We start from the raw sequence: 15766 nt of genomic DNA on the forward strand, positions 1-15766 counted from the left end.
TGAGTTTATGCCCTCAGCCAGCATTTCAGTCTCTCCTTACAGAAGCCTGTAGATTCTTATTTTAAAACTAGTTTTCCACAGGAATTGCAGTGATGTGCAGATCTGTGGAGTTAAATATATATTTTTTTAAAAGAAGCTTTAATGGTTAAAGTGTCTTGTTATTTAGGGCTTTGACTTTGTCACCCCCATGTGTTGAGGGTAGTCGTAGCCATGCTGGGATCCAGTGACTGCTGATATGTGGTCAAGTGCCACTTGTCTGTCTGGCCTGCATCCTTTTGAATTCATGCTCCAAACTTTCATAGGAATTTCACATGCAAATTTTGTATCCTGTATGGACTGTTTGAGCTAAACTGTGTGAAATAGTATGATACACTGACTGTTTTTGTAGAAATATTAATTATCTCTCAAAATCAGTCTAGTCCTGTAAGATCTGGAGAAAAAAATAGGTCATTTAATACATCACAGATGAAGCAGCTGCATGTGGTAAAGAGTTAGATCATTGTTTCAGTGAAGCAGAAGGTAGAAGAAAGGTCTATTTCCAGACAGATCAGTATTTACCTCTGAAATGTTTGTTTCCTTCAAGAATTTAGTCTCTGTGTCCAGATGCTCTTTGGAGGCTTCAATGCTGTATCATGTGGTGTCTGAACTAACTCGCTCCCACCACAAGGCTGTGTGAAGAGGGAGGAAGCAGCAGGCAGAGGTGGTTTGTTGGAATGTAGCATTAACAAGCAGTCAATTAAGAGCAGTACCACAGCATTCAAAGCCGAGGCATTTGTCCACAAGATAATCAGAACGGTTGGTTGAATTACCTTCAGAAAGTTTTTTGAAGCGGAACTGGATGGATGCAACAATCAAAAGAGTGCTATTGCCTCTAGAAATTTTCATTAGACTTAATGTGTTAATATACTGTAAGCATGAAGCTGTACGGACTTCTTAGAAGTGGTAGTATCCTGAAGAAGGCCTGCTGCTCACAGAACTGTGTGTCATAAGGTGGAGCAGCAGCCAACCAGGCAGCACCATCTCCACTGAAGGCTGTTAATCCCGTTCCTGTTTGCCATGACTCGCCCAAATGGCTGGAAATAGGTGCAAGGATGCAAAATGAAATGAAAACAGCAGCAACCTGAGCTCTCTTTTTGTGTCTTAAGCATTTTAACATGATTAGAAAAACTTAGATAGGTAACACATAAGCTACCATCTTATTTCTTTTGCTGTAAGTTTGTATGACAAATGTGATGTAGTTTGCAAAGGTTAGTATTTTTACAAAGAGACTGATGGCAACAAAGCTTCTGATGAAGGCCTAGGCAAAGAAGAGTTTGCTCTTTCCTCTACACTTTAACCACAATTAATCTTTAAAAATACATTTAATATAAAGGATATAGAACACATATCTTCTTGAATGGAACCATACCTCTCTTGAGGTATATCTGAAATTCTTCTTGTTTGGGATAATGAAACAAATACATTTTTTTCAGTAGCTAAAGTTACCTGACAGTTCAAACTATTTAGAAGTGAAGGGTTCATATGTTGGGCATATTTTAACTCTTTAGCCTTTTTCTTATCTGTATAATTGTCAAAACAATGGATGAGTTGTTCTTCAGAGTGATGTTAGCTTATTTTGCCCACATTGAAAATGTAGAGATGTATAAAGTATTTTCCCAGTTTTCCTTGGAGAAAGTGCTTTAGACTCAGTTTTTCTGGATGTTGAATTTGTCTTCTGTTGTCTTTGAAACCTACCCAAACGTACTGAAGTTGCAGCCTTCTGGAAAGTTTCCATTTGCATATTCTTAGTAGGTGTTCTGTAGTTTGGAAGTCAAATCATTTAAGAATTTTCTGTCTGCAGCAAGAATGTGCTTCATTGATCCCACCAGTATCACTGCTTTAGGAACTGGACAGGAATTTATTTGCAGGTGTTCTTGGTGGCAGCAGGAAGCTAAAAATTTCCCTTGCTAATATGAGGGCAAGATGCAGCAGCTGATAGGAGTACAGAAAACTAAAAGTTATCCTACTTTAACTTAGTGCTCTAGTGCATTGTGCTGCATTGCATTTTATGTCTTTTCAGGCTTAGACTTTAAGTTTTTATTTTAATATGTAAGTAATTGTATCAGTATCTTACCAGCCAAATATTTTCATTGTACTGTTTTTTGGGTTTGTTTTGTTTTTTTTAAAGTAAGTTTTAGTTAGCGTTTACTAGAGATGCTGATAGTGACAACCAGAGCTTACTAAAATACAGGTTTCACTGTGTTTCCATTAGACATCACTAGAAATTATTCATAAAATGGTTTAGGTTAGAAGGGACCTTAAAGATCATCTAGTTCCTATGCCCTGCCATGGGCAGGGACACCTTCCACTGGCCTTGAACACCTTCAGGGAGAGGGTATTCACAACTTCCCTCGGCAACCTGTTCCAGTGTCTCATCACCCTTGATAGAAAGAATTTCTTCTTAATACCTAGTCTAAGTCTACCATCTTAAAGCTTTGGTCCATTCTGTCTCATCCTATCAGTACAAGCCCTTGCAAAGAAGTCTCTTCCTAGCTTTCTCCTAGCTCCCTTCAGGTACTGGAAGGACATTAAGATGCTTAAACGTGTCCAGAGAAGGGCAACGAGCCTGGTGAGAGGCCTTAAGCATAAGCCATACAAGGAGAGGCTGAAGGAGCTGGGATTGTTTAGCTTGGAGAACAGGAGGCTCAGGGGAGACCTTATTGCTGTCTACAACTATCTGAAGGGTGGTTGTGGCCAGGAGGGGGTTGGTCTCTTCTTCCAGGCAACCAGCACCAGAACAACAGGATGCAGTCTCAAGCTGCGTGAGGAGAGGAGACAGTTCTTCACAGAAATAGTAATTGGCCATTGAAATGTGCTGCCCAGGGAGGTGGTGGAGTCGCCGTCCCTGGAGGTGTTCAAGAGGGGACTGGTTGTGGCACTTGGTGCCATGGTCTAGTAGGCATGAGGTCTTGGGTAACAGGTTGAACTTGAAGATCCTTGAGGATCCTTGTTGGTTCTATGATTCTATGACTGTAAGATCTGCGTGGTGCCTTCTCTCCTGGCTGAACAGCCCAAACTCTTGCAGCCTGTCCCCATAGTGGACTTACTTCAGCCCTCTGATCATCTTTGTGGCCCTCCTCTGGACCTGCTCCAGCAGTTCAATGTCCCTCTTATGCTGTGGGCACCACAACTGGATGCAGTATTGCAGGTGGGTCTGATGAGAGTAGAGAGGGAGAATCAGCTCCCTCATCCTGCTGGTCACACTTCTTTTGATGCAGCCCAGGACACAGTCGGCCTCTGGGCTGTAAGCCACATTGACAGCTTGTGTTTACTTTATTGTCAACTGCAATTTGGGAAATTAAGCAAAATCAATAGTTTTAATTTGCTAACTGACACTTCTAGGCACTACTATTTAACTTAAAGTAACAACATCAAAGCTGAAGAACTTAACAGGACTAGGTTCAGATGCTGCTGCTTTGTGGAATAGACAATAAAGTGCAGATAACCTGTAGCTTCTCTCTTTAGTTTCTGAAAAGAGAATAATTATATTTTGGCAGTGGAATAAACTAGATTAATTTTTCCATTCTCAAATGAATGTCAGTAATGCAAGTTTCCATTTTGTACTCCTTTAAAACAAGTTCCAACACTCTGTGTTGAGGTACTGTATGTTCAATAGCTAGACAGGCTCCGGCAGCTTGTCAGAGCTCCATAAGCTCTACTTATGGCTTGCAGAAAGCAAGTTAGATTTTCATTTCTCCTTCCATTCAACAGGAGTCTTTTTCATGTCTGAAAATTGAAAACATATGTTGTTCAGTGTGGTGCATGGATGTGTGTGCCCCCTCTGGCACACCTGTTTCTAATTTCCTGACTTGAAAGCATCTCCCATCAAAAGGAGCAGAAAAACAATTTCTTTCTGACATGCTGTTTGGAGGCCCTTGCTTTGCAGAAGGCCTTTCTTTCGTTTGCCATCTTGGCTCCATTGGTAGAACATTGTAAGAAGCAGAGCATGCATTGTGTGGGATGTTGGGCTTACACTGTGCTGGGTTCCTTCCCCTCTTCTTGTGGTGATTTCAAGCATTAGAAATCTACTTGAGAAGTCACTCTGCTGAGGAAAACAGCAATTTAATCCTTAGTTTCTTCAATGTAGCACAAAATAAGGACCAGTGTTTACAGCAAGTTAAAGATTGTGTAACCTATGAATTATGTAATTAGATACTGTTTGGTACAGAAAGTTAGATTAAAGTTAAAAGATTATCACTCAGATTTCATATTTTTGTCAAATAGTATAAAATTTTGCATAGGTTGTTGATAGGACAAGTGGAAACTGCTTCAGCTTGTGCCAGGCAGGGCAGGTTTAGGTTGTATATTAGGGAAAAATTCCACAAGGATGATCAGAGGGCTGGAGCACCTCTCCTATGAGGACAGACTGAAGGAGTTGGGGCTGTTCAGTCTGCAGAAGAGAAGGCTCCGAGGTGACCTGATTGTGGCCTTCCAGTATCTGCAGGGGGCCTACAGGAAGGCTGGGGAAGGACTTCTCAGGATCTCAGGTAGTGATAGGACTAGGGGGAATGGAATGAAGCTGGAGGTGGGGAGATTCAGGCTAGATGTGAGGAGGAGGTTCTTCCCCATGAGAGTGGTGAGACCCTGGAATGGGTTGTCCAGGGAGGTGGTCAAGGCCCCATCCCTGGGGGTGTTTAAGAGCAGGCTGGATGAGGCTCTGTCCAGCCTGATCTAGTGTGGGGTGTCCCTGCCCATGGCAGGGGGGTTGGAACTGGATGATCCTTGTGGTCCCTTCCAACCCTGAATGAAACTATGAAAGGGTTGTCAAGTCTTGGAACAGGTTGCTCAGGAAACTGGTGGAATCACCATCCCTCAAGGTGTTTAAATGATGTATAGTTGTCGCTGACATGGCTCAGTGGTGACCTGGCAGCGCTGGGGTAGCAGTTAAGCTTGATGATCTTAAAGGTTTCTTTCAACCAAAACTGTAATTCTGTAAAAATAAAGACATGAACAATCTTAACAATGACAAAAAAACCCAACCAACCAAAAGAACCCACCAAAACCAAGCCCTAAAGTAAACCCATGAAAAACATCTAGTAACTTGGTGGGTGTGAAATTTGTGCAAAGGCAAACTAGCAAATTGCTACAGGATAGAGCTATTAGCTGTTAAAGATCACTTAGTAAGGAAAATAACCAAGTTATAAGTTCAGTTGTAAATTCTGGGGGCTCGTCTGTTTTCTCAGCACAGCAACTGATGCTTTCACAAACTGCACCAAGATTGTCTCCACAGCCCTGAAGTATGTGCCTATCTAGTGGTATGCTGTTGAATTTATGTGCAGTTTGTTACTGACAAGTTAAACAGAACAAAACTTTAAAGAATACTTGGAGATTAAAACCCACTGTCTTCTTAGAGCTAAACAGTACCTGAGGTGCAGACTGGGCCTGGCTCTTCAGCATAATGGGTGGTGACTTGTATGCTTAGAAAACTCGTCTTTGCCAAGTTTTGTTCCTTATTGATCTGAGCAGATACAACATGCAGGAGATGTTAGAAGTGTGAAGCAAGGTGTGTACTCCTCATACAACATTTTGGGCTGCTTCTATCTAACTTCAGATACATTTCTTGTCTTGTGCACATACTGACATTCAGGTACAAAAGAGTTTCTTTCTATGCACATTATCTGCCCACTACTGAAATTACATCTGACAGTGCAAAAATTATTGTTATCTGTTAGCATAGTGGCATGTTTCCATGACTGATTCTTGTCTTAATTCTCTGCACCCATTCAGGTGTGCACAGAAGAGGGAAGTCATACTTCCATGTTAGTCAGTTTTGCGCTTTGAAAGAAACAGTGCATTAAAAGCTGTACTGTGGTATGAGCCAAAGAAGATATGCTTCTCTGGAAATCAGCTCTGATAAAAATATCACCATGGATTTTCTGTATGATCTCCAACCTGTTTTCAGCAGGGTTAGAAAGTTCTGATTTAAGACAAGTTTTCTGGGTGGGAGTTTTGTTAGAGTTTGGGTTTTTTTTGTTGTTTGGTTGTAGGGCTTTTTTTGAGACTCAGATTTCAAGAATACAGAGCACAAAACAAATGTGTTGTGTCTGCCGAGCCTTATCCTCCTTGGCTTCCCTTTTCATGTGAGCCTGTTGCTGCCATATACCTCTGGAGCCTTTAGGAATCTGTTTTTAAACTTCATTCTCTATAACCTAGAATGCTAGAAATTTGTATCAAAATATTTGCCTTTGCATGTTCCTGTGCATTTAGCAAAATAGGCTATACATTTTCTGTAGAAACATTGCTCACTTCAGCCAGTGATGATCCTAGAGAAGAGTAATTAATTGTACTTACCTCTGCAAACATGGCCAGTGGTGGTTTTGTCAATACAGAAGTGAAGAGTAGGCAACATAATGTTTACAGTCTTGCTGTTAGGAAAGAAAAATCTTTATTGCATGAAACAGTTATTTCAGTGAGAAGCACTAACCTAGCCAGGACTTTTTTCTGGACAGCAATCTTCATTTGAGTCACTGTTGTGTGAAGTCTTATGGAATGTCTGGTTAGTCAGTCCAAAGTGTTTGTCTCTGAGATATGATGAGCTTGAGATTATCCAAGAAGTCATCATCTTAACTGGGAGAAGATAATCAAATTATTTCAACTATGTTTATAGGGAAGTTATTAAAACAAGTGCCTTGGAGATTTTCATGTACAATTGAAAAATTCTCATGAGGAATCCCTGTTGATTTGGTTTCAGTATTATTTAGTGAGAAGCTGCACAGTCTAATAACACATGCAGTTGAGTGTTGCATAATGTGAGATAGTTAAATGAATGGACCACATTTACATTTTCATCAGTTTTTGTATGATTTGAAATGAATTACAGTAGCTTTGACTGGAGTTGCTGTCTTAAGTCATGTTAATAAAACATTTTTGGAAGTTGGCTGATGCTGGTGGTTAGATTACAAGTGAATGGAACTATAAATTTGAAGCCACAACTTTTGTATTGTAAGTTATAAATTAGGTTTAAATTGCTGCAATTCTCTATTCATTTGGGTTGTGTCTAGTCTCAGTATTACCTAAAGTGTTTTCCCAGTTTGAAACTGTAGAGACATACAAGACTGTTAAACCTGCAGGGCAGTTCACATTGCAATGTTTGGTTCTGACGTGGGATAATCATAGTATCATAGTATCATTCAGGGTTGGAAGGGACCACAAGGATCAGAAGGGCAGTTCTATTGGAATAATTAGGGTAATTCTTTTCTTCAGTCTTTAAGTGGTCAAAATACATGAAATGCTGTTTAGTTATTTTTGTTAAAAAATAGATGTTCCTACATCAAAAACTGGAGTAACAAATTTCTCTTTTCAAAATTGAGGGCATTATTTCCCATAGTTATCTCTCCCTATGGATTGCTGGCATGTGATGTGTTGAAAGATTTTTACTTAGGTTGCCAGCAGCAGTCTGTAAGTTTGCTGCCTTATAGGTTGACATAAATGTGACAAAAAGAAATTACTTTGTCTGTGGGGATGTAGAGATGTGTGATGTGTTAGTAGAATTACAAGGCAGCTTTCCTTGTGGTTGATCCTGGATCACATCAGTGAGCTGCAGCTGTTCTTAACCTATATTAAATTTTCTCTCATCATTTTTTTCCTTTGTACCAGACTTCAAGTTATGGGAACTCTTCAATAAAATAATTCTCTTAGGGAAAAATAACTTTGTACATCATGCTGGAAAATGGCTATTGTCTTTTGATGCCAATTTAGGAATTAAAAATTGTGAAGTAGTGACATCTGATTTTATTACCAGATGCATAGGAGATGTGTAAGCTCACCCTGATTTTTGTCCCATTTGCTTGATTCCCATGCTTCTTAACTCACATGGGATATAAATGTTATATTTAAAGGTTCTTTGCAAGAAAAAAATAAATGCTAATTTTTCTTTTTTTTTTCTGGAGCATATGCTTATTTAGTTTGATTCTTTACAGCAAACTTAATAATGACTAAATTTTCTTAGTATAAAAAAAGAAGTGATAGCCATGTTGTGATCTATGGATAAAATGTGTCTTGTAGTTTTCACATATCCTTTATACATTATCTCGAGCAAGTCTAGTCTGGACAAAAGCTTTTAAACATGGAAATGAGGCAATGAATGGACAGATCTGCTTGTAAGCAGCTGTTGAGGATGCTGTCATGTGAGCCTCTTGACCTGGTTAAGATCCATCTTCACTTTCCTCAGTAACTGGAGAGCTTAGCAGTTTCAATGAAAACACTTTAATTCTTGTGATCTCAAGAGCTGCCTTCTTTTATTGTGTTGATGTTGTAGTATTTCAGCTCTTTCATTTTCCTCTAAATGTACATGTTTTTCTTTGTATACCAGATTGTATATTAAAAATTTCTTGTCCTTCTGTTGTGCTGATTATATGTAGATCCAGTGCCAAAGTAACCACTTAAAACATTTCAGTTTAACGCAATTGTGTTAATCAGGAGACACTTAAAATGAGTACATAACTGAACAATAAAATGTAATATTGAAGAGACTAATATTTTAGGATTTCTGTACATGATTTTTCTGCACTCTGGTCCCTGATCTTATTCTCTGAGAGCTAATGCATATACAATGTTCCATGGTGGTTTTTTGGTGTTCTTTTTTTAATCTTGGACAATGAAGGGCGAGGGATCTTTTTTGGTATGGGGGCTGTTAGGATATAATCATGTGACAAGTAAAGAGAAAGATCCTTGGAGTAAGCTGACATGGAAATTAGGGCTCCAAATTAATGGCAAGAACAAGAAGCCAGTCTGTGAGTAGCTCCAAGACACTGCACTGGACCTGCTGATGTGTGTTCATTCAATGTTGTGCCCAAACCGTTCAATGTATTGGGAAGCGCAGGGAAGAGGCGCTCAGCAGGCTGCCCTGGAGCCAGTTTGGGTTGAGTTTGGTCATTAGTTCTTTCTTTGTACCAGATCTGGGCTGGCTTCAGCCAGAATTGCTCAGTTTTCTATGTTCTGGGCTTATTAGTGCTTTCAGTAAAGTGAGTATTATCCAAGGAGACTGAGCTGCTTTTGTCTTGAAGGCAGTGTAGGACTGATGTCTTACCAGCTCCAACCCTCTGCCACATAAAAGCATCTAGATTATTTCCAGCCATAAAGTGTGTCTGTAATGTGTGCAGATGTTTTTATGTAGTTCTGCACCTGAGCTAAAGTCCAACTGGATTATAGCAATTTGGATTTTTTTTGTTCCCCTGTGGAGCCAGCACAGTGCTTGCACCTTGTCATGTTTAATGAAAAAATCAATACAAATATATGTAGATAATTGGGACCTAACTATATTCCACTTCTCAATATATATTCCATTGTCTAATGCAGTTTTAGGTCTTGATATCCTCTGAAGTTACAAGTCTAATCAAGCTGTAATCACCTAAATTTAGGTGATTTGAAATAATTGTCTTTTTACAGCTATAAATTAGTTGTGCTTTTCCTTTTTTCTGACTGGATGGCACATTTCAGCTTAACTGTTTCTTGGTTAGACCTCTTCTAGGTGCTTCATCTGCTTCCTTGTCATTGAGGAAAAATGTAACCACAAGGGAGGAGTAATAGAAGAATGGTTTCTGTATACATGCAGAAGGTGTCACCAGTGTCTTTCCTGTCCAGGAAAATGTAGATCCAGTGAACACTCACTTGTACCATTTGACTGCAGCTCTGTGTCCCAATGCACAGTATAGGAATGGACTGGAACATGGGAGAAAACCAGCAGGTGTGAAAGTGTTCCTGCAGATTGAGTAGCACTCATGACCCATTTGTCATCAACGGGTTTCAGGGAGTAGTTACAGAAAGCACTGAGACGGTAACTGGTGGTTTACTGGAGCTTTTTAGTTGCTTAAAAGCAAACCTTCAAATTACAGGAATTTTTGTTAGGAGTCCAATGAAAAGGCACCGTGTCAAAAAAGCATAGGTAATAGGTAAATTAACTGTATTCCATTGCTGACAAAAGGCTAAATCAGATGGAACAAACAAGATTATGGTGTGCAAAGGAGTTACTGTGGCATTCACTAAAGGTGTTTGTGGTTTGAAGGAAGTTTCATCAGGCCTGTGAAAATGTTTAGTAAATGAACTCTTGGAGAGAGAACGGTAGGTTCTGGATAAAGATGGCAAGTCAGAAACAGTCTCAGTGTTCTGTTTCTTCTTTCTGTACTTACCTTTTCTAAGTTTGTGTTTCTGTGCAGTAGAAATTTCAGGGAAGCTGACAAACTGCTGGCATTGATGAATTTCCATGTGACCTAATGTCACTCTCTTTGAGAAAGAAACCTGTCATATGCATCTTTTTGCTGGTGGTGCTTACTTCATTTTTATTTGGTTGGTTTGGTTTTTTGGGGGGTTGTTTTGTTTTTTAAATGGTGTGAAATCATGCCAGAATTTCTTCACAGAGATATCTATATTTTGACCATTCCATATTCTGACCATTCCAAACAATCTTAATTTGTTTAGGTTGTGGAGAGCACCTTGTCCGAACCATACTGGCCAGAGAATGTTCATGTGCTTTGCAAACAGAAGATGCCCACCAAGCTCTCCTAGAGACTATGCAAAACAAGTTTATTGGTAAGTGCGTGGTGCTAATTGCCTAAACATTGCATGACATAAAATACTTATTTGTGTGATTTCTGTTGAAGCTTTATGTTACAGTTGGCTTCAAATTTAATGTGGTGTTACATCTTAAAAATATTAAACTCCTTCTCTGGAGACATTCAAAACCTGCGTGGATGCATTCCTGTGTGACCTACTCTAGGTGATCCTGCTCTGGCAGGGCTGTTGGACCAGATGATCTTTGGAGTTCCCTTTCAACCCCTGATGTTTTGTGATTCTGTATGATAGAAGAATAGTTTAGCAAGTCTAGAGGAAAACTTTTGGAACATCTTAATTATGATGTGAGTCATGAAGAGTATTGAAGGAATAATTTCCTGCCTGAATCACTGGCTGTGGCGCACAATTGCATATTTTAGAATCGATGGTTTAGCAGCATTATTAAGAAATTGTTCATCATCTTAACCCTTTTATAATAGGCCTCAGAGCCACTGCATGTTCTAATTAAATGCTTTGGACAAACAGATTGGGATTTGCTATTTACGTGATGAACTTAATTTCTTGAAAATGTGAAGCAGATTTCACTCAGGACTACTGTAAAGTAAAACCAGTTTTTTTCTTTGATTCAAAAGGATTACACGTGACTGCTTAGGCGTGATTACTTTCTTGTGGATCTTATTCTCCTCCCTTAGATCATAACCAGAATGTGAATGTGGGATACTAAAGCATCTATATAAACTTCAACTTTTGAAGATAGTGTAGATTCCAGTGAGGCTTCTGGCCCTATGAGGAGAGGCTGAGGGAGCTGGGGCTGCTTAGCCTGGAGAGGAGGAGACTCAGGGGTGACCTTATTGCTCTCTACAACTACCTGAAGGGGGGTTGTAAACAGGCAGAGGTTGGTCTCTTCTCCCAGGCAGCCAGCACCAGAACAAGAGGACACAGTCTCAGGCTGCGCCAGGGGAAGTTCAGGCTGGAGGTCAGGAGGAAGTTTTACACAGAGAGAGTGATTGCCCATTGGAATGGACTGCCCGGGGAGGTGGTGGAGTCGCCGTCACTGGAGGTGTTCAGGAGGAGACTTGACAGGGTGCTTGGTTACATGGGTTAGTTGATTAGGTGGTGTTGGGTGATAGGTTGGACGTGATGATCTTGAAGGTCTCTTCCAACCTGGTCTATTCTATTCTATTCTATTCTATTCTATTCTATTCTATTCTATTCTATTCTATTCTATTCTATTCTATTCTATTCTATTCTATTCTATATTGACTTGCACTGTCTTCATAGTTCTTACTTTTTTTTGAAGCTTTAGAATCCACAGACAATGTTTACCTTCTAAATTTCTTGTGAGCAAAATAATATTTATTGTGCACTGTGTTGCTGAAGTTTGTGGTTTAGGGCACTTTAATTAGAAGTGAAAGAAGAGCTGTGTATACCTATTGGGCATGCAGAAACCATTCCCCTTGGTCCAGGCAAGCGATGCATTGCAATTTATTTCCATTTATAATCTTGAATCCATCTTAAACTCTGCTTCTGACAGGGTTACATTCAACTGTTTGATGGGAAGTTACTTTTGCATTGGAAGGCTGCACTTGATAATCTACTGCAATATTACAGTAATTTCTAGGTGTTAGAGGAATGCAGAACAAGATAATCCTATGTTTGCTAAAGAGATTGTAATCAAAGCAGCACAATTGTAACTTTTTATACTGAACCACTTACTCCAGTGCATGGTGCCACAAAATTAGGGCTTTATTTACCTAAAGGGAGTCTTTAGGAAGCATATATATGATAGCTTTATTAATTTGTAGCACTACTCTGAAGGTGTTGTATGGAAGTGGCCCAACTTCAGGGAAGTCAGGTCTTTAGTGCATACTCTTAAAAATTATTTTGCTGGTTGTGATAGGAATACTGAAAGCAAGTTCAAGTTTTGCATGTCATTATGCAATTTAACATTGGTGCATGCACACACAGAGCATAGAAAGCTACAGCAAAGTCATTGATTGAAAGTGGCTGATGAAAGGTCAAAAAATGCAGGAACCTTTTAGTCCAGGTACCTCCTTTCAGTTGTATTTTCTGGGGTTTCTTTTTGATAACTATTAGCAAAAATGCAATTCTTCCCTCGCTGCTGAGACCAAATGTGTTTTGCCATCAGATGGTTTTATTTTGGGTGTTAACTCATATCACATGTGTATGTGATATGTGCAATGTATTCTTTACTGAAAATGTTTGTGTTGAACCTAAGAACATACTGAATGTTAAAGTTTTTATTACAAAAAAAGGAGCTGCACACAGAGCTGCGAGGCTAGTAGTATGATGTCATATTGCCTTGGGAAAACAGACTAAAACCAGCAAAAATAGGGGAAGTGAAAAGAATTAGAGGCAGAATGAAATTAATGCTTTTCTTGACAGGAAAGTTGGAAAGAAATTAAAAAAATGTGGCTTATAATTCCTTTTAATCCTTGTATTTTGAGACACTTAGCACAGCAAGTTGTCTGACAGTAGGTTTGTGCATTATCTACTCAGTTGTGTTTTGAGGCAGTGCTGATATGGGAAAAGCCAAAATACAGCCATCTTTTTCTTGTATAGGTGAAGTGCTTGGATTTTGCTTTGATTAGAAAGCATAACATAGTTTGTCCTCAGCTATCCTGTGAATGTAGATTGATTGATTAAGACCTCCAAATTCAAACACATCTTGCTATTTACATGTGATACAGCACTAAGCTCATAGTGAATAATGTAATTTTAGGGTATCTTGGTAATTCTGAAGATGGGGAATGCAAAGGTGATGTGAATATAGTGCAGTAGTTGAAAACATACATTACATTTGCAATAACAGGTTATACTAAAGAGGGATGTGTTTTTCCTGTGAATTTTTGTAGATGATGTGCTCATGGATATCTCACAAGATACAGTCTGATGCAGGAAACGATAGGATGGTGTGGATTCTTTATTTGCTAGCCCTTTCTTACAGTTCTATTTTGTGGTCTTCTCAAACTTTCACTAGAATTATAATAGAAACAACACAAAAAAAAAGGCATCAGAAACAAACAAAACAAAACCCAACCAACTGTGAAAATGTTCTATCAAAAGATGTAATGTGTGTTACTTGTACTGGAGGGGTGAACAGCTGATTTTGGCAGTTGCCATCAGATTAGTGCTTCCTGTTTACAGAGCTCTCTTGAGTCTCCATAGAACCCTGGGAGGGGTTCCAGCTAGGGAACGCCTGGCATAAACAGTGAGTGCTGTTTAAACAGCAGGTGATGAGCAAACTAATGGCAGATGTGCTTCTCTCATCCTTTCCAGCTTACTACGGAGAATGTACAGTTGATGGTTGAATTGGAGGAGAGAGAAATTAAATTGACATACTTCCATTTGTTTAATGTAAATTGACTAGGCTTGATATCTCTAGTTGAAGAGCACAAAAGGCTTTGCACACGATTGAAGAATGGTGTTCTGTATACACAAATACCTCTAAACAGAAGAGGAGAGTATTTTGTTACTCATCATTCCTTTCAAATGAGGCCAAGTTTGTGGCACGCAGACTTAGAGTAAATGTTTGTGTCATCTCACTGGCAGGAATACTGGACTTCTAACAGGGGCAGGGTTACAAGCTGTACTTTAAAGCTTCTTATGAAGGATTAGAAAATAATGAGCTGAAAGACATAGTTGGAATCTGATACTTTTTGTTTCCTTGGTGGAAATATGTCTGGTCTTGTATTTTTATTAATGTTTTTTCAGTTGTGCTTCAGTTCACAGGTGAGCCGTGTCTGCAGAAAGGTAGCAAGACAGGTAACACTGATGCAAAGAGATAACACTGACACTTTTTTTTCCTCTTTTAGAAATTTTGTGTCAAATACCTCTCTTGGAAGCAGGAGTTTGGACAGTTAGGAATCAGAGAATATGAATTTCCTGGTTATCAGTCAACGCTTGGTGGGGGAAGCTTCAACTTAAACAATAAAAAGGCTCCTGGTGACTGTCATTGCATAGTGTTATTGTTACTTATATTCACTCTATAAGCTTTGCAGTGTTCTTTGTGGTTTTAGAATGGAGGAAGCATGCTATGAAAACACAGAGGAAAAGATTTGAGAAGAGAACGAAGTGATCTTGAAGTTCCATATAACCTATTTCATCCACTGCACGTTTATGACTTCACAAGTATATATGGCCAATAGAACTGAATAGGGCTCTTTATCTGTACAATAAAACCAGCTGAAAACTGACAGTGGTGATGTTACAGAAGGGTTTGTCTGGGTCCTGCCTGTGCTTCTCATTTTCAAAAAGACTGGGATTTTATTGGTTAGTGGTTATCTTCAGTTATTTAATTTGTTAATGTCTTACCTGCAAACTTTGAAATTACAGGTGGTTTTCATGGCAGCTTCTTTAAAAAGTTTACACAGTTGCTTTAACTTACTGTGAAATACATGGTTTCAGGCAGATTGCACTTTAATATTTAACAAATAATGGTGCATGAAATTAAAATCAGGCTTTATTTAGTGCTTACATATCCCTCTAATGTTTATTGAAATATCCTTACCTTGAAGTTGCTTTAGCAGAAGCAGGAGTGGTGAACAGCTTCACTTTAAACACATTCCTATGTACAAGCTGTCAAAGTGCAGGGGCATAGATGATCCATAGATACTGACCTGAAAGTCTGAATTTGACTCACATTGTAGCTCAAGAAAGTTTAGAACTGTTTAGCTGCACTTGGTTGAAGCTGGGGGATGCTGAAGCACCACAGCACAGTCAGCATTTATACCAAAGTTCTGAAGGCTTTGAAAGCTAACGTAAACAATGAAGCTGATAATGTTTTCTATACTGTGGAAGAGTATGAATCTAAAACACCTGATAAACAGCTGGTTAGTCCTCCATATGGGTAGAGTGTAAATAAAATGCTTATTTTACAGTTTAGTATCAAATCTGTGCTAGAGTGGATCTGTCTGATAGCTACAAACAGGAAAGAAAGCACAGGATCACAGAATCATCTCAGTGGCTCAGCTGTAAGAGAGTGATTTTTAGAACCAAATTAATGAACTATGTTCCTAACCTTTTAATTCACAGTGTTTTCCAGCTTTGGAGTGTTAAGCATGGCCTTCAAAACATAAATTTTATAGATTAGTGATAAAGTTTCTATGGTACACAATCACTGCAGGAAGTAACTTAGTTCAGAACACAATTTAGGCAACACAATAGGCACCATGTTCAAAGTCAATAAATAAACGTT

The 15766-nt window shown here is 39.1% G+C and overlaps 1 protein-coding gene across 7 annotated transcripts in view; it reads left to right on the top strand.

The window, feature by feature from the left end:
• Positions 1–15766, top strand: part of TASP1 (taspase 1) — a 79661-nt gene that overhangs the window by 42466 nt on the left and 21429 nt on the right. For 6 of the 7 annotated variants that reach the window (XM_068153145.1, XM_068153148.1, XM_068153150.1 and 3 more), the window contains one exon: positions 10456–10566. In XM_068153145.1, the coding sequence (XP_068009246.1) occupies positions 10456–10566 (111 nt within the window). Of the gene's footprint in view, positions 1–10455; positions 10567–14384; positions 14534–15766 lie in introns of those variants that run through there. The other variant, XM_068153152.1, reaches the window with a different exon arrangement.

The sequence above is a fragment of the Melanerpes formicivorus genome, unplaced genomic scaffold (genome assembly GCF_026170545.1).
Source record: "Melanerpes formicivorus ecotype bairdi unplaced genomic scaffold, bMelFor1.0.p_v2 SCAF_25, whole genome shotgun sequence".
Taxonomy (NCBI): Eukaryota; Metazoa; Chordata; class Aves; order Piciformes; family Picidae; genus Melanerpes; species Melanerpes formicivorus.